Source organism: Centroberyx gerrardi, chromosome 19 (genome assembly GCF_048128805.1).
Source record: "Centroberyx gerrardi isolate f3 chromosome 19, fCenGer3.hap1.cur.20231027, whole genome shotgun sequence".
NCBI lineage: Eukaryota > Metazoa > Chordata > Actinopteri > Beryciformes > Berycidae > Centroberyx > Centroberyx gerrardi.
Genome location: NC_136015.1, coordinates 21,239,133 through 21,263,829, shown reverse-complemented (window position 1 = coordinate 21,263,829; position 24,697 = coordinate 21,239,133). Strand labels below are relative to the sequence as shown.

The 24,697-nt window shown below is 43.2% G+C and overlaps 1 protein-coding gene across 1 annotated transcript in view; it reads right to left on the bottom strand.

The window, feature by feature from the left end:
* The window catches only part of LOC139911812 (microtubule-actin cross-linking factor 1, isoforms 1/2/3/4/5), a 241,866-nt gene extending 221,222 nt beyond the window's left edge, over nt 1-20,644 (bottom strand). Inside the window, exon 1 of the mRNA XM_078290250.1 lies at nt 19,785-20,644. Within this exon, the coding sequence (XP_078146376.1) occupies nt 19,785-19,878 (94 nt within the window). The 5' untranslated portion in view covers nt 19,879-20,644. The remainder of the gene's footprint in view (nt 1-19,784) is intronic.
* Between the last annotated feature and the right edge of the window lie 4,053 nt (nt 20,645-24,697).

The following is a 24,697-nucleotide window of genomic DNA, read 5'->3' as shown; positions in this document are numbered from 1 at the left end:
CCCATTTTAGGGTATCATTACCTAAATTTCATCATTCCATATCTCTATCGGTTAAAGTGTCATAATTTTGCCAACAAAGCTCTAAACCTACTATCCTTTAAAATATGCTGTACATTGTTCAAATTTCATGCTATCAATCATTTGTGAGAGTGTTTCTTTTTCAGATGTAGACAAAGAATGTCTTCAAGTGTTCACCATGGAAAAGTAGAGTCAGCAGTTGCCATGAATCAGTCAGCTGATGACGGACGGATGCTCCAGTCAACTGTAACTGCTCATAAGGCGAGCTTCCATGAAATACAGCTATTACATCATTACATACATCATTATGAAATACACTACTTTTCAAGGGAAGATTAGAAAGTGGGTCAAAGTTACACAGGAGAAAACAGATGTGTGTGTACGTGTGTGAGGGAGAGAGAGAGAGAGAGAGACAGAGAGAGAGGATGGATGAGAGAAAGAGAGAGCAAAGAGGCAGAGGTGGAATGTAAAAATGAGTGACAAGATGAAAAGTATTTTAGTGCTGCATATGGCTGAATATGGCTAACATGCTAATGCTACATAGTGTGAGCACAATTATTAATCACAAGTGGTAGCCTAGATGATGTCAGGAGCAAAACTATTGTACTGCACTTTTCGCACCTTAAATCAGCCTCTTACATCATGACCACTTTCAACTACAGAGCGCATTCTTCTTCCTCCAGCAAGCGAGATGAACTGCTATCAAATGCTTCCAGATGCCCGACTTTGACGATTATTGATTACAGAAACTAAGAAATCAGGAAATAGGATTTTATATGACTAATTGTGAAGCCCTCAAGTCGTGTGTTATGCTGAGTTATCCAGGACAAGTATATCAGCTCATCAAAGAGCCAATATGGGCTTTGGCAGGTTGAACATGGGCTCTGGCCAGCAGACAGACCCATAGCGGAGGAACGTCAGAAGTCTGGTAACCGCTGGAGTCTAGAAACATTAGGCCTAAATGAGAAACAGAACCAGAGCTCTGTGGACATTATAAAGGATGGTGTGTGTGTGTGTGTGTGTGTGTGTGTGTGTGTATGACCTTAAATGACTATACTTATGAGGTCCAAATGCCCTCACAAGGAGAAGTGAGGACATTTTCTTGGTCCAACGGGCTATTTTAGAGCTGACTTAGGTTTAGGGTTAAGGTTAGTGTGTGTGTGTGTGTGTGTCCACATCCTGTTCTCGCATGTTCTCACTCCAGACGTCGATGCTGCCGCTTTAAGAACAGTAGAAGAAAACACAGCTCCCACTTCCTCTCTCCTCCCTCCCTCCCTGCTGTCTGTTATTTCAGGAATGTTCTCCAGCCCTAGTCTCTCTCTCTCTCTCTCTCTCTCTCTCTCTCTCTCTCTCTCTGTGTTCTGCTGTGTCACTGCTGACACACACACACACACACACACACACACACACACACACACACACACACAATATTCATAAAATCTCACACTGGATACACTCACACACAAACAAGCATTCCACACATATACAAGTATTACAAATACACACAGAGGATTTTCACTAAAACTCATAGCAGATAACACACACAAAATATACACACACACACACACACGCACACACATCTGAGTGACATTAACAGGAAGATACTACTCATCCTGACTGGAAAACCCCAGCGCACGTCACATACACACACTGTTTCTACTTCTACAGTTGCTTTCACAATCAAACTAATATGATCTGATCTGATGAAGACGAGCAGACATGACACTCCCACAGATTTGTAAGAAAGCACGTGTGTGTGTGTGTGTATAGACATGTGGGCTTGCACAACACACACTAAAATAAACAAAAAACATGCTATAAATGTGTGTTTTAGAGAGAGAGTGGTTATTCAAGCTATAAAGTACATAAAGCACAAAAAACCCTCTAGCCATACTGTAAAGTAGACTGGTGGTAAAGTTGTCTCCTTAGGGTGAAATTCATCCAAGAGCTTCTCTCTCTCTCTCTCTCTCTCATCCTGTTTTACTAGTAGGGCTTGAACCATCAAAATATCATTTCAAATTAACTGTCATACCTTGGTATAATTACTGTAAACAAATGAAACCATGATGGAGACAACTCACACCAGTGGTATTGTTACTATTTAAGACCAAAATGAAGACCACATTTCCCATAAACCCTGTTACTTCCTGTTGCAAAGAGGATGTTGATACTTGTCCCCCCTGTGCAAAACTCTAAGGCTTTAGCTCCGTTGTGCTGGAGAAACAGCGCTCCGCCTCCTGTTTTGTGCCATTAATCAATATTGCTTTGTGCCGTAAAGCAATCCAGTAGATTTCCTGCAAAATACGATCTGGTGACACACAATGTAAAATGCAGTGTTGAGGCCGGTAGAGTCTGACAATCTTCTTGCTGATGGTCTCGTTTGTTTATGGTAATTATACCAACATCTCAAAATTAATGTGACAATGATTTATTGATGTTAAAATGCTACATGTAGCATTTTAGCTTTAATAGTGTGTATCAATACATGGTAGTGTGTGCATATCAAACCAATCATATCGGTGTACCAATATATCAATCTGGCCCTACTCTTAATCCCCCGCCTCAATCTTCCCTCCTCCCTCCTCTCTGCCCCTCCCCCCCTCAGGCCCATGAACCCCCTTCACACCTCTAAGAGCTGGTTGCCTCCATCCCTCTATCCATCCCATCCATCCCCCCTTCTGGCATGTTATTGTCTGATTAAACACTTGGATTAAATAGGAAGAGAAGAGGCAGGGTGAGGGAACGTCAGATTAGGACGGAGGGAGGGGGGTGGGGATTAGTAAAAGAGGGGTGACAGACGGGAAAGCTGGGAGACCTGCTAACCTGGAAGGGAGCAGGAGAGCAGCACCCTCCCCCCTTCCTGCCCCTCTTCTTTTATCTCTCCCTCTCTGGATGGGGGCATGTTTTCCAGTGCCACATTATGTTATGCTGATTGGTGAACTATCAGCAATAGACTGTAGAATCTCTTACTTTAGAGCTTGTTTTTCTTAACCAATAATATACTAATGTCTTATTTTTGTCCTGAACGTCCTCTCCAGTTTTGGCTAGTCTCTGTGTGCAGCTCTCTCCTCCCTCTCTCTCTTTATTGTTCTGTTTTTGCTCTAACAGACAGATACATTATAAACCTCATGCTGTACATGCCAGCTGAGAGCGACCACTAACTTACTTAGTATCACTTTTCTGAATTAGCCTTCTGGCTAAAATTAAATATACAGCTTTGAACCATTAGCTAATGCAGGATAATTTAACAAAAACTCTTTGTAGCCTGTACAACATGAGGTTTCCTTTATGCCTGTCTGCCAGAAAAGAGAGGAAAAGACAGAGGGAGTGTGACACAGAAACCTCAAGAAAAAAAGAGAAATATCCAAGGTTAGAAATGTGAACCGAACAACTTCACAAAGCAGGAATCTCCATTGGGAATGAAACCGGGTATTCAAGGAACCCAAATGCTGAAAAGTCTGGAGAATGCCATCCATGCTGGCTGTGAACCAGGCGGGCCGCTGGGCTCTGTGGGTGAAGCCTGGTGATTAAGAGGGCAAAGACCCTCTGACAGATGGAGCAGGTCACATAGACTGGGACGTGCCAGGTCTTACACACACCCTGACAGCTCACACACACACAATAGACACAGTGACATACATACTTTGACTACGGCACACATTCCCATGAACAAAATGATATTAACCCTAATCATTCACACACACACACACACACACACACACACACACACACAAAGAGAGCATACACACCGCAATACATTTTTTGACTTAGGCATGCATTCTTGTGCACACAATTATGCGCATGCACACACACAAACACACACAAGAATGTGTGCCTGCATGAAAAACAGGGATCCAAGGGGAAGACCATTTGTGAGCAAGGACAGGAACAAAGTCATATTATCAGAATGCAGAGACACACATACAGACCTAGACAGGTAGATGTGTGTGTGTGTGTGTGTGTGTGTATGCGAGTAGAGCTTTTTTCTTTGTGTCTCCCAGTCAATATCAGCAATAGATCTGTCAATCAACAAATTAACACCTGCGCACACACACACACACACACACACACACACAGGTACCATCAGTCCTGTAGAGCAGTGCTGGTTCCTGCTGCCATCCATCTCAATGTACGTCCTGTCAGGTGAGTCAGACCAGGTTTCATCACTGACACTTCCAGGCTAATTGGTCATATTTAATCCTCAGACACTATCAGCATACAGACACTAGACTATTAGCAGCACTTCTCCTGTCTGGCTTTTAAGTAGTGCTCGCACTAAAGAGCAGTCAAGACTAGCAGTGCAAAAATTGTGCTCACAAACCAGAACTGTATTGTCTTTCTTGCATTCAGCTCTACCACTTCTATCCTATCTCCATTCTATTCTATCAGAGGAAGTAGCTGTTAGCTTTATACCTATATATCTATATATATATAGTTTATTTGATGAATTACCCAAATGCAAAAATGTGCGCTCCCATGGGCAGCATGATGATGAACCAGCAATTATTCAAGCCTCTCGGCCAACATCTCATCTGTTTGACAAAGCCTATTGATCGGGCGCTGTCAGGCCCTGGAGCAAGCAAGTCTGATCTCTGACTTCAAACTGTGTGGGATAAATGGTCCGGCCCAAGATGTACACACCAAGTCGAATCAATACACTCATGTGATCTGATCCTGGACTGAATATGAATAGCAAATGAGAGTGTATTTTTATGAGAAACATGAGGTCAATGCGGAGATAATATTCTTGTAATCGATGCTAATGTTGCAAATAAAATTCATATTAGTGGGGAAATTATTCTTCCACTTATTATATGAATGGTTAGTGTTCGAGCTAATACAAAAAAAATGAATTACGCAATTAATTACTGGTTGATAAATAGAAGAATGTTTCTGATTGACTATGTTTATTAATTTGTTGATTCGACAGTGACAGTTTATCTACTGAACAGCAGCTGATGAGCTCGGCCTTAATAACACATTGTACTCACTACAGTGCTAATGAATGGAGAAAGAAAATGGATTTACACACACACACACACACACACAACCAAACACACACTCACTGACTGACATTCATGCTCATGTAGACAGCCTTGCCTGCAGGCTGGTAATTTTAGAGTTTCTCAATTAGGAGCAAAGCCTGTTAAGAGCAGCAGCTGGAGCTACAAGAGATTAGCAGTAGTTCTGACTACTGACCTAGTAAAGACAGAGAGAAGGAGAAACAGAGAAAGAGGGATGGAAAGAGAGAAAGGAGGGTGAGAACAGGAGAGAGAGGGAGGAAGAGAACGACAGAAAGAAATGGGAGGCAGAGAAAGAGAAAGAGTCTAGACTGAGACGGCACTGGCCAAAAATGAGGATGAAAGCCTTTCAAAAGATAATCAAACATGACAAGAATGAAAAGTGAGAGAGAGAAACGTATCTCCTAACACTGCCTTTGGTTTTGGAGATGGCACTGCATGAATGGACAGAGGGAATGAGAAAGGGAAAGAGGGAGGGAAGGAGAGAACTATGTCAGGAGAATGGTATGATGAGGGCTTCATCAAGGACGGATGAAAACAAGGTGATGAGTCCTGGAGTCTTTGCACCCGCCGTACCACACAGTAGTGGAGGAGAGAGGGAACGGACAAGAACACAGAGCCTACATATAATGTAGCTTAACTGGGTTTATGCATTTGCACATATTAAAATGATAAAACATAGAAATATAAGACAAACTACAAGCTGCACAGGGGAGAAAAACCAAAGGGCTTATAAAAGAAGCTCACCTAAAAGAAACAAAAGCCGGAGGCAACATCTTGAAGTAATGGAGGAGGTAAATTTTGCCAGCAATAATGACCAGCAGTGGTCTGCTTTCTTTCATATAGCACATTATGATATTATGGTAACTACACACAATTGGTGGCATTTACCAATCCCAATCCCATTTTCCATTTACATTGTCTCTACAGTACATAGCAACAGTTCCCAATATGTTCTTTAACCACTTAAAGGATAAGGCTGGTGTTTTTTAATGCATTGCTTACCGTCAACAAATCCTATGAAAATAACAAAATCAACAATGTGTTTGCTCTACTCCCGTTACTTTCTGACTTCCCACGTACCGTTTTTAGCCGTCAACCCGGAAGTCGTTGGCTCCAATTGTAAGCTAAAAACCTTGAAATACAGCTCACAAAGACATAGTTTACATTTTAAAAATCGCTAACTGTTACCATGAAAAGTCAGGCTGTTGTAGTTATTACCAAATCAAATTCAAATGGGAACAAATTCTTCATTACGCCGGGGACTATTTTCGGTGCTACGGAACTACTTTCCTGAGATCGCAAGCGTGTTTACAGCCGGCTTATTAAGTTGTTTGAGTCGGCTGGCCCGGTGCATCGCGATGATGAAATATGTTGCCCAGAGCAACAGCATGGCTCTTTGACGTGTTTTTAATCGTTTTTTTAATACAATGGAGTTCTATGGCTGCTGGGACATGGCTGCATTGGGCACCGGCTACATGGACGAGATTTGTTGGCAAAACAAAATCATTGCTGATTTTCTTATTTTCATAGGATTTGTTGACGGTAAGCAATGCATTAAAAAACACCAGCCTTATCCTTTAAGGCAGGGGTTCCCAAACTTTTTCATTCAAAGGACCCCCATATATATTTATATTTTGCCCTTGAGAGAGTTGAGTGAAAATTATGAGCAAAAATGCCAAATTCACACTGTGAAAAACAAGTAGTTAATGCAATATCAATGCTGATACTGAGGATGATTCCACTTTGGGAACCACTGACCCAAGAGTATCTTTTTGGAAACATTTGATAAAATTCAAGAAAATGCCTTGTGTATCACCACTCTGAAGAGGTGGGAGGAGGGAAAGGAGGAGGACATGCTGACACAAAAAAGGCAAGAAGCTTACAGGAGGATTGATGGGATTTTAAAAAAGGCTCTGCACAAAAACAAAAGATGCTTAAAAACACTGCAGCCTGATTGCAGCAATTGTGAGTGAATGCACAGAGGTTCAGTGTTTATGTCAATGGCTGCAGCTGCACACTGAATCTGAACAATCACTGCCACGATGTGTGGGACAGCGCTGCAAAAGAGGGTAAGGAGACGAGGGATACAATTCTGGTAATATGTGTCAACTTGCTTCTTTTTGGCTAAACATCATCTGTTAAATAGCCATATTATATCTCTATGAAAGCAAATCAGTCGCATATTCATCCAGAAATCCAATCAAAGGCCATGCTTACTGCTACTCTGTGAGTGCCATACTAAATTACATCAGAATGACCCCCCCCCCCCCTCCTCCCTCCTTTAGCAGAGGCGTAAGTGGTACAGTCCCGGGACCAGCCTGCTGTGGGGGAGCGGGCCGGTCCACTGTGGCGGGGTTATCCCGCTTCTCTGCTATGGTGTTGGTGTAGTAACGTGGATGAATGGGATTAGGGCTCAGCCCCTGCTGGGGGGCTGTCTGTGTGACGTCCCGCCAGGATGCACCAGATTACCCCACACAGCCTGATTTGAATGGCAAATCCTCACACCACCTCGCACACACACACACGCACGCACACATATAAACACACACAAGGCTTATGGATCTTAGACAACAAACAACACACTGGGAAAAGGCAGCAGTAGAATGGATAGAGAAATTAGCTTAATATTAACACACACACACATACACATGCATCCACACTCACACTGAATATAAATGGCAGAATTTCATACCAATTTTTATGATTAGGGGAGAAAATTCATTTGTGAGTCATGTGTGCTAGTTATACATGGATTTGCATACACACACCTTCATACTGACTGTCTGACAGAGTGTCCATGTGTTTGACACACCTACCTACCTGCCTGCCTGTTTATCAGTATGTGTGTGTGATGGTATATATACTATTTTCTCATGTACCATGTTACCTTATGTTGAACTGTATACCTATATGTTGCCGTGAGTGTGAGCACATTACATGTACATACTGTATATATCAGTGTTTTGTGTGTGTGCACCTGCTAAGTGGCCCAGCTCCAGCGTGTGACCTAATGTCCCATGGTGACTGTGCAGTCAGCTGAGAGTCACAGGCTAAAGGAATTGGAGCAGATTAAAAGTCACCCTGCCTCTCTCCGCTCCTCTGTCCTCCTCTCTCACAGTCACAAGCCGGGGTCGACACTCACAGCCGCTCAACACTTCCTTTCATGTCACTGGATTTAAGACTAGAAAACACTTCCAACCGAAGGGGACTGACAGTTCACACAGTTATTAGGAGGCTTACATGAAAAGAGGCATGTATATACTGTACACACACACACGCATATACATAAGTGGGCAGGGCAAGTGAGTGAAAAAGAGCATGGATGCTCCGCAAAACCCGTCCCTGGATAAATAAAAGCTTAAAAAATGACCAGATTTCTCTGAGCTATTCAGCATGATGTCACTTCCTTCTGTTCTCTGAAAAGAGATTTGAATCTCAGAGGAACTAAATTGGTCAAGAAATGTAGAATATGAATCTCTAATCTGATCAGGGTGCACAGCTTCTGCTAGTACAGCCTGTAACTCAAAACAAAGGTTGGTTTGGAAAGTCAGTAATCAAATATAGGCCTAAGATTTCTCACTACAGAGACATTTACCCTTGTGGTGTTAGTGCCATGCTCTATCTGCTGAACTACAGCATCGCTGCAGGCACTTAAGATTTCCACTGAGAAAAACCCTGAAGCTTGATTTCCACTGAGAAAAACCCTGAAGCTTGATTTCCACTGAGAAAAACCCTGAAGCTTGATTTCCACTGAGAAAAACCCTGAAGCTTGATTTTCACTCCCATCTATTCCGTTCTCCTGCAGCAATCGCTTTCTACTCTCTCCTTCTCCGCTCTCGAAATTTGGTGGAACGTTTTCATGTTTCAACACCTCGACACGACTGAAAAACAGTCAACCTCCAACATTACCTGCCCTGGGCAGCTAATCCACAGCCACTGCCATTGTCAAGGCTTTTCTTCTGATTCTTGTTACAGATATGTGCAAACAGGAGAAATTGCTTCTGGGAAAACAAAATGATGCAGAACAAAATGATATATCATCTGGGTCACATTGCCGTGCTTCAGCTGAGCTCAAATGTGCTATCATCTTCATCATCTCGATTTTTTTAGTTGTTGTATTGTTCCTTTATTTGTTTCTTTATTTTACTTGCTTGTTTTGAGGTGGGATCATTTTTCTATAAGCCTTTGGGGTTATTCTCTCACCTTTTCCATGGCTTTATTCTGGGCTTTTATCATTATATTTTATCATTTCATTTCTATGTTTTATCACTGTGCAAATAAACAAACCTATAGCCAAATTAAACTAATACAGCTACCTCTTTTAGTGGGTATTTAGGGTATATTGTCACCCACCTATCAGCATACGCATCATTTAAATACACAGGGAGGTGGGGTGACAGTATAGCCCAGTATACCCAGTATAGACTCCCTCTCTCTCCCTCTCTCTCTCTCCTCTAGAGTCCAGTCTCATACCATTCAATCTCTCCGGGATGGAGGCTGATGGATAGCATGTCAGGATGATGGAGGGATGAGGGAGGTATAGATTTACCTTCCTCAACTAAAAGTGGCTTTCTTTCTTTATTAGAAAACCAGCAGAGAGAGATACAATGGAAGAGAAGGAATGGAAGAGGTGGAGAGTTTAAGATTAAGAACAAAATGAGAGCCTTCTATCCAGGATAATGGATAGAAGAACAAGAGGAGACAGGGAGAGATAAAAGAAAAAAGAAAGAGGAGAGGAGGATAAGAAATAGAGCAGAGAGAGAAACCAACATCAATCCTGAAAGAGAATTGAGATTAGCAGTTTAGCCTTGCCCTCACAGTGAAAACCAATGAGCTAGGAGAACACAGGCTAATCTCTGAATTAGCACCCAAAGAATATTTCAGCATTTCCCAAAAGACCAACACTTAATTCTCATTGTGGAGGCGATGAAATTAAAACTGGAGAGCGCCCAAGGGATTAGAGAGAAGCCCCTTTTCACACATGCAGCTTCTCCCAGAAATTTTCCGGAAATTTTCTGTCTGGGTCACATGTGAACTGGAGCTGGAGTCGATATTCGGGGAAAGCTGCTTTCACGCAGAGCGAGCAAACGAAACTCTGGGGAGACATATTTCATTCTTTGACACATTTATGTGGAGCGGGAGAGTTGAGAGTTTGAAAAACAGCGAAGTGAGCGAGTTTTTTGTTTTCAAAAATGTCTGGAAATTGGACAGACTCTGACATGAGGGAGCTACTAGCCATTTTAGCAGAGGAGCAGATTATATGCACATTAATAATAATAGTAGGAGAAACACAGGAGCTCCCCATCCGCCATTTTTCTGAAACAATATCAAGAGACGTCTTCGGCTGCGTACCTTGCTGCGTACCTTAAACACAACATCCGGTCTCACTTAACCTATCCGGGTCAGTCAAGTCATGTGTGAACGATTTCTACACGGACATTTTACAGACGGCAGCTCAATGTGAACAAGGGAAAGTGCTAGCAAAGTTAACATGGCAATCTTATGTGTGAAAGAGGAGAGAGAGAGAGAGAGAGAGAGAAAGAGAGAGAGAGAGAGAGAGAGAGAGAGAGAGAGAGAGAGAGAGAGAGAGAGAGAGAGAGAGAGAGAGAGAGAGAGAGAGAGAGAGAGAGAGGAAAATATACAGTATACCAGTCAGACAGACGATGCACTATAGGGGACAGAGTAGCAAGACCAACTCTGCGCGTGCATGTATGTGTGTGTGTGTGTGTTAGTGTGTGTGTTAGTGTGTGCGTTTTCGCTCCAGTGCAGCAGTGTGCAATCAATGCCCTCTCCAGGCTAGCCACTGTCCCCTATAGTGCTTTTAGAACCGCCTCCATGATTAATTCATTAACCCTCTCTCTCTTTCTCTCTCTCTCTCTCTCACTTCATCTTGACAGCTCTACTGCATTTCACACATACATCTCTCCCCTCCCCTTACCGCCCACACACAGACACACACACACACACACACACACACACACACACACACACACACAGAGCAGCCAATATTCCAGAGCAGATCTGGTGTGATGGTGACTAAATGTGTGACTGGAACTGTATGTGTGTAACTGTGTAACTGTGTGTGTGTGAGTGTGTGTGTGTGTGTATGAGTGTGTGTGTGTGCATGTGTGTGTGTGTGTGTGTGTGTGCGTGTGAATGTGCCCCAGAGGTCACAGAAACAGCAGTGTGTTCCTCCCTCCGTTTCCCTGTCCTGGTGGAGCCTTATTATTGATTTAAATCAAACACAAAGCTCCAAGAGTCCTGCAGAGCACACACACACACACACACACACACACACACACACACACACACACACACACACACGCAGTGGCAGCATATGTGGCAACATCGACTGATATTGTTGACCCAATTTTCTTCAAATGAATGCATGCACTAACACACACAGCCAGAGATTCTCCCCCTCTCTTAGCGATTACATTCAAAATGCAGGAAGCGCAGACAGAAGGGGGAAACATTCCTCTGCTGTATCAATACCGACTCCCGCAGCTCCAGAAAACCGCCACACAACGCTGGGGAAACGTTAAAAAGATGTGTGTGTCGGCCACACAGTCGTCTCTGTTACAGCCAACCGCCATGAACACAGGCCCTGTGTGTTACTGAGGAGAGAGGGGCACTGTTACCGCACACACACACAGAAAATACGCACCGACACACACATTCATACGTTGGCTTCAGCCCTCGCCATCATTCAACATGATTTTACCCTCTGACACACACACGCACGCACACACAGTGATGCTCATTGATTATTTTTCCAAAAAATCAGCTGGGTGCTGGTTATGTAAGGAGGACTAAAGAGAGCAGAGAGAGGGAGAAAAAAGAGGGGGGAGAGAAAGAGAGAAAAAAGGATACTGAGGAAAGGAGAGGCTAAAAAAGGGGAGAGAGACATTACAGTGACAGTGACGGATTTATCGTAGGCATATGAAGACAAAAATGTGTAGGATGCAAGAAAGAGAGAGAGTCAGCAGTGCCTGAGGGATCTCATTTTGAAGCGGCAGCCATCATCCAATCAATTTTGGGCGTATATACATTGCTGGGTGTCACTAAAATTGGATAATATTCCACTGTTTACATTCTCATTTGTTTTACCTGCACTTGGATGTAGATATATCTGATACAATTAATCTGATCATTATTTTGGGTAAATATCATTCATATTTGCAAATGGAAAGACCTCTTTTTCTATGTGACTTCCTTATTTCCTTATGTGAGTTACTTAAAATGTCTAATACTCTTATTTTGATGCTGTCATTCTTGAAGCCAATGATACAAAACTGACTTGACTGCTCTGAATACATTTATTTCTTTTCCCCTGATGTTTTTTTTATGTCCTTTTACATCCTTGCCTTCATATTCTCCATGTAATTTATATTGGAGGATGGGAGATGTTCCCTATCCCTATGTTTGAGAGATTCCTTATCTGCCTTATGTGCATTTTCCTTGCATTAGTGAAAAACGTTTTGTTCCGGCAGTGGGCGGACAGGCATCCCAGTGGAGCCCAGAGATCTGGGAGCGTTTGGTTTCCCTGTCGGCTTCCCCCTCCCTCCCCCGCGGGGATCAGCAGCGTGAGCTCTGTAGCTCTGACAGCGACTGGTTTTCCCTGCCTGCGGACGAGGCCGTCGCTCTGACAGCGCTTGGTTTTCCTGTCGACGCAGTCAGGTGCCGCTGGAGAATGTGACCAAACAGGAAGTAACTCAAGAAAGACGGGAAAGAGGGAGGGGAGGAGGGAGGGAGGGAGAGAGAGAGGAGAGAGAGAGAGAGAGAGAGAGAGAAAGAGGGAATTAAGAGATAATGAATCAAGCTAGATGGAAAATGCGAGGAAAATGCGAGTGAGAAGGAGGGAGAAGGCAGAGGAAAATCGATAGAGAGGGGAAACAGGGCCATGAGAGAGAGAGAGAGAGAGAGAGAGAGAGAGAGAGAGAGAGAGAGAGAGAGAGAGAGAGAGAGGAGACAGGGAAGGGCAAATTAGTTATTAAAAGCAGAAGGGAGTAACATTGAGAAAATAAACCACAGAGTTTCATTACAAAATGCAATATTTACAAAATGAAATAACCCAACATACTAATACAAAACAACAGATGTCATGGAAATTAAATTAACTGTGAAGAAGAATTGAGTTATTACCCAATTTAAGACCTTTACCTCCCAAACTAACATTTTTAGGGTTGAATCTTCTATATACTTAAATGATTGAGTGATGAATTTCAGGCATCACTTTTGGGAAAGAGGAATTGGTCACATGTCGAAATACATTAATAAAGCTTAGTTCTCAGTACTGGAAGTGTCAATGACACTTCCTCTTTCCCAGTGTTACTTGTCTATTCCACACACCTTGCTAGTGTGGGTGAAGTTTTATATTATTGCACCATTTCAAATTCAGGCAAAATGATCTTCCAACAAACGACATACAGCATTTTGGAATGAAGCCCTTGGATGCAAGATACTGACAGAGGAAAAGGGGCTTGACAAAACAGTGATCTGAGAGACGGAGAGATAGCGCTGTAGGACTGAGGGAAATGAGAGAGGAGAGGAGAGGAGGAGGAGGAGGAGGGGAGGTTGTGTTCTTGCGGGCAGCATTTCACCGTGAGAGGAGAGCAGGAGTGAGGGAGTCGGAGGGGAAAACTAGGCCACGTGGAAAAATCCAGCTGTAATGATCCAACTCTGGGACCGGCCGATAGCTGGCCTGTCTGCCTCTCTTCTCTCTCTCTTTCTCCTCTCTCTCTCTCTATCTGACCTCTCTATCACTCTCTCTCTCTGCCTCTGTGGCCACATCTCTCTCTTTCCTTCTATCCTGTCATTTTTGGGTGAGGCCAAAGATTATTTTCCAGCCTAGGTTGGACAGTAAAGTTGTATTATCGTCTATTCTATATACTTTTTTCTCTCTCTACTTATCTATCCCTTTCTCTCCCTCTACGGGTACAGCTCTTTTCTCCCCATCTCTACATCTCTCTCCCCTTCTATCCCTCTATTCATCTCTATCTTCTCCCCCTTCTCTCTTTTTATATCATCTCTTTTTCTCTGTCTCTCCCTCTTCTGCTTCATATCACTACGTTTCCCTGCATTCAATCCAATATCCAGTGGGACAATTTTCCACTCTGTACCCTTTGGTCCCTAATCTCAACCTTTATAGGTCTAATTTTACCTTTCTACAGGAGTCACGCCAGTCCAGAAGCGTTAAGCATTTTTTCAGTCAAAAACAGAAAGACAGGAAACATGACAGGCAGACAGAGTGAAAGACAGCATATTCAAAGCAGCGACAGATTCACTTTAATAGGATTTTATGAGCAAGCGGAAAAGCACAGCTGTCCTTCGTATTTTCTCGACGTGTGGAGAATCGCATAGGCAGGTACAAGTACGCAAACACACATACACACACACACACACACACAAACACAGATTTGGAGAGACAGGAAGAGCCGGCCTCCACTGGCCTGCCGCTTCCTGTGTTCCATAAAAATGTGGGACATCAGCAAACACACAACTCCAAACCCTTCCTGACGCTGCGTCCACTTCCTGCATCCCTCTGTGTGTGTGTGTGTGTGTGTGTGTGTGCATGTGTGCATGCATCAGAGAGGTTAAAGTCAGTTTAAATGATGAGGGCCCGTATGTGTGAAGTGTAAGAGTCCAAACGTGTGTATGTGTGCGAGCCAAAGAGAATGCTGCACTTCACTGCCACATACCAGTTTAGAGGGTCAACACACACACACACACACACACACACACACAGGGCAGCAGGACCGAGCAGGCAGAAGTTGGCACTGCAGGCAGACATGATGTGTTAGAGGTGTTAACTAGAGTAAGGATCCCGATGCCATCCAGATCAAGATCAGCAACAGTGTTAACCCTGTTGACCACACACACACACACACACACACACACACACACACGCACACACGACACAGGATATAGAAGGCTCAGTTTACCCACCTTTACATGGGAAATGCAGTTTATTCAAACGGACAGTATAAATTATATTAGGTAGAACCAAACTGACATAAGTTGAACATGATGAAAGAGAAATTTATTCTGAAAATATACTTGATTTGAATTATATTGGTGGTCTCCTCAAGTAAGTTCACAGTTCACCCACCTTTTGGTCTCTCACACACACACACATACACACACACAGACACACAGACAGCACAGCATGTGCTATGTTCTATATCTGTAAGGGGTAAAGTTATGGGGTTTGTGGGTTTCCTGGTCATCCTGAACTGTCCAATTGTTCTGTTTCCTCCCAGCTTTCCTGGCCTATATTTGGTCTGCAAGGTTTTTCAAGGACTGTCGTTGAACCGCTCATGTTGTAATGAACATGACATACTTGTTAGTTGCTCTTAAGATGAAGTAACTGGTATTATGCTTGTGTAATTGGTATCACTATTGCAAAAACAGCACAGAAGCATAGATCTATACATATTAATTATGGGACTACTGCATAAATATAATGTTAACACTTCCATCAATCAATCTGTCTTAGACCACCTGGTTTTCCACCGTCTCACTGTGTGTGTTTCTGACTCATGTCCTTGTGTTTTTCCATATACTGGCCCTGTCACCATTGCTTTAGATATCCTGTCATTGTTATTGAGCCGTTACACACGCACATGCACATGCACGCAGACACACACACGCCCTTCTGAATGATTTAAGCTGTATCGAATGTCCCACTCCGGTTTCAGTCAAGTGATGCCGCAAGCAGGACGCCAAGTTCACATTTCTCTGTCTATTCTTCAGGACAACTGCTACAAGTGACTCATATGCAGATGAAAGCACAACAAAAAAACACACACACACACACACACACATACATACATACAAACAGGATTGTGGTTTACGGGGTCAGGTTCACTGCAGCATAAACCACCGCTGCAGTCCAGAGTACCAGGGGAGGGAGGGAAAGAAAGAGAACGATAAAGAAAGAACAAAATACGACAAAAAGAACGACCGAATGAAAGAACCAGAGTGAACTCGATATCATGTGCTACAGTATGCGTGCTATTGTTGCTGACTGTCTTCAAAGGGCAAAACAGTATGGCACAGCGACATACTGCAGCACAAGTCCTATTGTAGTGGAGTGACTCCAGAGGCTCCAGAGGACACATGACAGGTCCTATAGGGTTACAGCCACACTGTGACAGCTATGGAGGAGACAAGCTGCGGCTCTGAAGGTGACGTTGACAGAAAACAGATGCACTAGTCCAGAATCTGCAGGCCTTAGGGCCAGTAACCAAGTGACAATCTAAAAACATATCATTCATAGACAGAGCTTGGAGTAACAGGTCACTAGGTCATACTATTAAGGTATTCTTCTACCTGTGGGGTAATACAGGTAGCAGTGTTGTGACAACTGTAATAATGTTGTACATCCACAAAAACTGCTCAACTCAGTTGCAATTTAAACTTAATTACACTACACAATACCACTTATTCCTCCATCTGTGGAATAATATCAGTAGCAGTGTTGTAACAACATGTAATGATGTTGTAGATCCACAAAGGTGCTCAACCTAATTAAAATAATTAAGTTAAGGTTTATAACAAATCAGTCACTAGCCTACATAACCATATATTATGTTATTAAAACAGTAATTACCATATTACTCATGTGAGTTTGTTTAATGAAGAAATTCCACGACACTCAGCTATAAGAGCCGACTTAGGATTTGCTCAACAGTGAGAGCACTTTGTTTTTACTTTTGGTTGCTAGGTAACCATTAAGGTATTCATATAGGCTACCTGTGGAATAATATAGGTAGTAATGTTGTAACAACAGTAATGATACCGTAGATCAAAACTTAAACTTGATATTAATTTAGGTTGATTACAAATCAATCACTGGCCTGTCTAATTGTATAATATGTTATGACACCAGTAATTGCCATATCACACTGGTATTAAAAGCTGACTGTTTTGCTGAATAGTGAAAGCAGTCATGAGGTTTTCCATCTTTTCCACAAAGATTTTTGGAAGGCCCTGCTAATGAGCAACCATCACAGCCCTGCAGCAGGAGAAAAACTGTGGCTTTCCTTCACTGTACACAGGGACGGGACAGAAACCTCAGCGACGCCTCAGCGCCTGACTCAACTGTTCCTGTGTCAGTTCCAGCCCAGACGAGCTCAGCGTGGCAGACACAACATTACTCAGCACTGCTGTACAGGGGGGCAGCAGGGTGGAGGGAGTAGGGAGGCTGTCCATCAACCAGAGCACCTGGGTTCAAACCACTGTGTTGGCAAGCATCTGCCCTGCTGAAGTGCCACTGAGCAACACAATGAATCTATATGACAGTCTCATTGCACTGAATGTGAGGTTATCAATATGCCTCTGCACCAACATCACTGAGACAAATTCCTGTACATTTATTGTACCTGCCAAATAAACTGATTCTGATAATAACAGCTCCAGTAAAAATGCCACATTTCTGAATGTGGCATTTTTGACATGCTCTATGTTAATCTTTCACTCCTCACATCACCTCTCTCATGGGAAACACCATTGCTAATGCCTTATTTTATTTATAAAAGTAAAGCAACTCTGCAACCAGATAAAACTGACCTGTGATTCTGATCGATGAATGGCACTTTAATGGAGAGCAATTATTTGCTACAGGCTAAGAAATGGACTGCAGCTTTGCCTGCATGCTGAAGCAAACCCATTCTGAATTTACAGTGTTGTGTGTGTGAGAGAGAGAGAGAGAGAGAGAGAGAGACAGAGAGGGGGAGAGAGAGAGAGAGAGAGAAAGAGAGAGAGAGAGAGAGAGAGAGAGAGAGAGAGAGAGACCTGTAATGGATGTCCCACTGCCTCTCCTGCTAGTTTAACACCATTACCAATTACTTACTCTTTAATGGAATATATTTAAACTGAACAGTTGGGCACTAGTACACATGTTCAGATTTATTCTAACATAAAACTACCTATTAATGCTGCTGCACGAGCCAGACACATAAACACAAATCCCTGTGTGTCACTAAAGTACAGACCTGGGTTAAACAGCATTTGTTTTAACCTGCTTAGAGGACCGCATGAGTGGGATTTACTACTTTGGACAATACAGTGAGTGCCAGAAAGTTAAAATATAATAGGAGAGTCAATTTAAAAAGTCAACTTACTAGACACTGTGAATTGTCCTGCTCCAGTAAAACTCATTTCATCTGGTACTAGGAGCTATTTGCAGCTAATATTTTGGCATAAAATACTTTGGTGATGTGTTGCACAGGAGATACACAGAAGACGTCTGCATATTTTGAGTGGTTGATATTGCAAACCGCCATGTGTTTTCACTTTTACCTGTGCCAAAGCTAATTCCAGGGCCTACAAATAGCAAGAGCTAGGCATTGCGTTGCCATAGCAGAGGTGCCATAGACTGTCATTAAAATGATCTCCCAATGGGCTTCCTCCTCTGTGGTTAGGCTCATTGTTGTTCAGATACTTTAAGTTGGGGGATGAAAGAACAGATAATTGCATGCACCTCCTCATATCGCATCTTTTTTCTCTGGGCCTGTCTCTCATGCACGCACGCACACACACACACACACACACACACACACACACACACAGACACTTGCTGGCAACACTAGTATGTCCCAAACCCCATGGAATCTAGTTTCATTACAATAATCAATAATTAAAAGCAACCTTCTTTTCATCAGCGCCAGCATCACAGATGTGACCCGAGTCTATTGGCTGTCTGCACCCCCATCCTCTCCCTCTGCCTCACACACACACACACACACACCTCCCCCCCTCCCCACCGCGGTCAATTTCAGTGGAGGCATTCATTTTTAAAGCGCCCCTGTCACTGGGATTATAAAACGGCAAGTCTCAATGCTGGTGGTAACACCACTGCTGTAGGGGTAACAATAAGAGAGAAAGAGAGAAAGAGAGAGAGAAAGAGAGAAAATGAGAAAAAAAAAAAAGAGAGAGAGAGAGAGAGAGAGAGAGAGAGAGAGAGAGAGAGAGAGAGAGAGAGAGAGAGAGAGAGATCTGCAGTAGCCCAACAAGGACCACTGTGTTTGAGCAGGTTATATTTTTCATCCATATCAGTTTTAAAAAGCTGATCAGTGATAGACTCAAGCTTCCCATAGCCTAAAAAGCAGCAGTTTTTCATATTTACAGGACAAACAGCAAACATTTGGCAAAACATGAGGCCATGTGGGGAAAATTCCCTGATGCTGGCAGGCATGGGACTTCATAAAACTGCTTCCTCTGAGGTCTGGGTCTCCAAAACACGAAGATTACAGCTGAGAGAGCATGCAGTTTGCCCTGACTCAATGCAACACAGATGGAGGCAACAATGTGGCAAGGCCAGCAGCCCAGCCTATTTATCCAAAATATAAACAACGAAACAATCCAGATTATGAAACTGGCAGACTGTGTCTGTCTGGCCCAAGATCAACTCACACTCTATGCTCCATGATTTTTGTCCTCTCATTCTCTTCCATTATTGACCAACATTTTTTTTTTTTTTTAAATCACTATATTCCTGTAATATTCACACAGGTAAGAGAGTTTGTGTTATACTCAATATTGAGTTTGAATTGACCTTATTATACTTTACGGCATTCTTTAAGTTCCTATGGCATTACTAGGATTTTCTGCAGCATCATTTTTGACCTTATAATAGCTGCATCATATTTCAAACTTTGCTGTTATATTTGTATAGTATTCCAGTGAAGAATATCATTGGATTTACAATAGTTTCCTCTCCTCTCTCTCTCCTTTTACCTTTATATCGCTCCAGTACATCCTCGTAAGCCTGGGCGAACTCCTTCTCCTGGGAATGGTTTGTCGGCAGCAATCCCGGTATGAACCCGGCCATGGTGGCTCTGCAAGCCGGCGTGCGAGCAGAGAGGGGTCGGCCTGCAGACTACCGCAGTGACCCTGTCCGCTCTGCGCGTCAAGCCCCGGCAGGCTGCGGGGCGTCCTGCTATCTCTCCCCGGCGTCCAATTCAGCAACACCCGGTGTGGGAAAACTAGTGATGCATTGGCGCACAAGTCCAGCAGCCGCTCTCTTGACAAGGGTTAGATAATCCGTCGTAATATTTAGAGCATAAAAAAGGAAAACAAAGCCTCGCCTTGTTCGACCGCGTATTTATGAAAATGTAGGACGTTACGGGCGCGGATATCTACTTGAATAAAGGTTATATAAACGCTATCTATCCATTATCGCCGTGTATGAATGTGTGTGTGCGGGAACACACAGTCCCAGACGCATCGCTCGGTGTGTTGTCTCCAAACAGTCCACCCGGCAAATGCTGCTTTTTTGTGTGTGTGTATGTGTGTGTGAAAGAGAGAGGGAGTAGCCGACTAACACCCAAGACGTGTGTGTCCGCAAAGGGGGGTAGAGTGTCGGTTTCCCAAATCAGCGGGGCTCGGAGCGAAACAGTATCCGGACACTGGCTTCCTATCCCAGGCTGTGTCGGCGTCCTGTGGATCCGAGGCGAGCCGCCTGAGCTCCCAGCATGCTTCCCAGCCGTAATGGCCGCTTCTATTCAAGGCTTGCGGTCGCCTCTCTGCCTCCGTCTCTCTCTCTCTCTCTCCCTCTTCTGCTCAGGTTTCTCTGCTCTTCCTGCAGTGGCTGTCTTCCATCCCTCTCTACCGGCCACGCCAGAAACCTCCACCAGAGGAAATTCATGTGCGTGTGGGTCAATACATGGCTGCCGAGGCGCTGTGTGGGAAAATAGAGCCGGAGCGCCGCCCGGTGGTAGCCAGGGCGAGGTGACAGCTAACCGGTAAACCCATGGTTAAACCCCGGTAAGCAGTGCTGGGTGGTAGGTCAAATAAGTGATACATAGGCCAACTCAAGACTTGTTATCCGTTTTCAAAAATACTAACATTGCTTATTCTTAATGGAAGGAGTTGTGTAACTTAGTTAAATCAGTGACACAACTCCTACCTTTCCGTTAACGTTACATGGTCAAATGGCGGTTGACCTCCTCTCACCTTCAAAAATAAGGATAATTCACGTACCTCTCATGTGAATGATGAGGAAACCAAATCGTTTTTGGTGTCCAGTATTTTTGTCTTCATTTTGGTTTTTAAAATAAGTAAAAAAGTAATGGGAATACTTCCAACCAGAGAAAGTAAACAGCTATTTCTCATCTAAACTATCTTAGTGTGAGAGGACGACGATGAAAACAAAGGGAGGGAATAACGGTTACTTTTTTTAAAAAATGTCTTGAAGGGGGCGATAACAAACGTTAGAAAGTTTTTGACTTGTGACCAATATTACTACTGAAAATTGAATTAATTATTCATTAAACTACTTGCCACAAGTAATCCGATTACTGTAACGTGTTCCTGATTTAGTCACCTTCCCACTGCCAGTAGGCTGTTTTTGGTTGTGGAGATAAAGAAGTAATGGAGCAGACTGCCATCTAAAGGCTAGGGAATGAAACTCCACATTATAGAGAGAACTAGTAGGCTATGTCAAAATAATTCAAATTTCTAGTGGAAGCCCAATTAGTACACCTACAAACCCAATAATGCTCTACATCATTTTCTGTAGTCTGGGACCCAAAATGAGTGCATCTCATCCCAGGATGCAAGTTTACAACATACTGTAGTCACAAACCCAAAATAAACATGTCCACTGACGCATTTCGGCCACAACCCATATCTTAAGAAACACAGCTACAAAGTATGTGTTCACTTCATTTCCAAAATAAATGTGTACGCTCCATCCAACTGTCTGCCACATAATGTTGACAGATGAACTTGATGCCAAAAGTGAAGCTCTGTGTCTGATTCCAATGGCCTATTTGATGAAATCTGCCTATAAGTCTATTCTATCCCACTGGGCAGAAACACAGGCATCAATGGATAATCTGAGGTCAAACCCCATAAAGCAGCACTATTGAAACAGTCAAGAGATTATGGTATTTAATCCCATGGAGACATAAGATAACCTTCGGGGGCCAGAGGCAGCACAATGTCAGACACATTCACAATCCAGCTTCTAACAAGAATATGTTAAATTTGTCTAGTTTCAGAGATGGGGCCTATAGGTTTTGAGCAAAGGTGAGGCTGAGAATTTACCCCATACACTGGAAACTCCATGCAGACACCTTTTTATTGATGACGTTTCAACCAGATGTGGATCTTTGTCAGGTCAGAATCAATACTGGATCAAAACATCAATAAAAGGTGCATAAATGGAGCTCCTAGCATGCAGGATTTACTGTTTTATTATCTTGATCTGGGTAAAATAGTACAGTCAACAGGGCAGCCAACTTTCAAACACATGGACTTTGATAGCCTTGCTGTGCGGGACAGAGTTTGATTCCTGCCTCCAGCACTCTCTGCTCTGTGATCACTGTTTGTCTGTTACCCTCTCCACTTTCTCATTATCTAAGTAAAGAGGAAGTAATCAGGATTTTTAGGGGGGAGGGAAAGCCTGGAGGCACTAGCTCTGCAAGGCTTTTCTCTCCATACTGTGTCCATTAGTTGCTATTGGGATTCTGGCTAGTGAGGAAATTTCACCTTCCTAGTCTCGGCCTGTAGGATATAATATATGCTGTTCATTCATGCATACAGACATACAGTATGTCTTGTCTTGTTTAGGCCTCTTGTCCTGAGCCTCATGCATAGAAAACCAATCAACTTTCTTTCAGCCGCAAAGGATTCCCGCTTGTCAAAGTATATTTAGGCGTATAAAGTTTTAAACATGTTTACTTTGCCACATAACCTCAGAGATGTAAGGAGATCCAGACAGCGGAGGGATGTGTGTGTGTGTGTGTGTGTGTGTGTGTGTGTGTGTGTGTGTGTGTGCCTGTTTGTCCACTGTCTGACTGTCTCTCTCTCTCTGTCTCTGCCCCAACCCACATCTCATCTCTCTCTGTCTGATTGAATGTGTCTGTGTAGCCTCTAGTGTGTGTGTGTGTGTGTGTGTGTGTGTGTGTGTGTGCTTATATAATGTTGGTGGTGTCCAAAGTGTTTAGGTCACTGCCTCTGTAGCTGATCTGACATTAGCTGTGTATCATCAACCACACACACCAAGAACAGAAGCAGACAACGTCAAAACATTAATGCCTTCTTCAACTAACAAGATAAAAGGAGGAGAAAGGGAAAAAGAAAACGAGAGAAGAGAAAGTGTCAGTGTCCTGGCGACTCCACCAGCAGGGTAAACAGCACATAGTCATGATGTCACGGGTTCAAGTCCCGATCACAACATCCGCATGTCTTGCCCTCTCTCTCTCTCTCCCATCCTGCCTGTACCTCTCCATCACATGCCACCTAATTAAAGCAGAAACTCCCTGCAAATAATTAACAAAAGGAGCATTAAAGGTGCTATATGTAGCATCAATAAATCATTACAACATTCATTTTGTGGCATTAGTATGTTTACCGTAAACAAACGAGACCATTGCTGAGAACACTGTCAGCCTCTATCAGCCTCTACTCTGCATTTTACATTGTGAGCCACCGGGTCGGATTTGGAGGGAAATCTGTTGGATCGCTTTACGGCACAAAACAGGAAGAGGTTCTGTTCTTCCAGAGCAAACGGAGCTAAAGCTTTCAGAGTTTCTGGCAACGGCAGATGGTGGAAGGAGTGAAAGACCAATGGAAAAATCACTTCCAACATGTTGATCCTCTTCAGTAAAAGCCGAAGAGAAAACCTTTGATTGAAGAAGCAAAGATCTTTGCTGTGACAGGAAGCAACAGGGTTTATGGGAAATGTGTTCTTAATTTTGGGAAACACTACTAACAATACTGCTGCTGTGAGATAGAGGCTACCAATCGTCTCCACCATGATTTCATTTGTTTACGGTAATTATACCAAGATATCACAAATAATTTGACAATGATATACTGGTGTTTAAAAATGCTACACGTAACCTTTTAAAAGAAATAGAAAGCGAGAGAACGAGTGAAGGAAAATGCAGAGACTCCGAGGCTGAATTATTAAGATGAACTTCACACACAGAGTCACTTCCTTTCCCTCCGTTCTCTCACTCTGTCTTTTGTTATTGTCACTGTCCTGTTTGTGTCTGTTCACCCCGACTCGCCCCTCACCGCCCGGCTCTCATTACAGCACAAACACACCAAACATTAACCACACTCCAAAGAAAATACAAACAGAGGCCTTGGGAATCCAAATTTGGCACAGGCATGCACACACACACACACACACACACACACACACACACACACAGACAAACACACACACGCACGCTCATACACTGTGTCCAATGGCAGTAAGGGATCTAGTATTTCGGAAATGAAAGCAAAACAGGCAGCGGATGTTTGTTGTCCGTCCACTGTCCTCTGACCCCTGACACACACACAGTCTCTCTCTCTCTCCCCCACACACACACACACACACACACACACACATTAGCACACAAGAAAGAGGCTAGTACGACCCTGGTCTCAAAGTCTCAGTAACATCACATTCACATGACAGCGCAGTACATGAAATAACTCATCACTGTTCCAGATAAAACATTACAACTTACACTGTAAATACACATTTAACAGTATTTCAGTTAAAGCAGAACTCATATCAGCTATCATTAGATAGCAGGCATAAAGATAAACAAAGCTTATCTGGTATCTACAGCCATAGAGAAGTTCATCTGGGAAAAAGGGAGGACAGTTAGGTGTCTATCTGAAACCCTTATATCTCCACCTAGTGG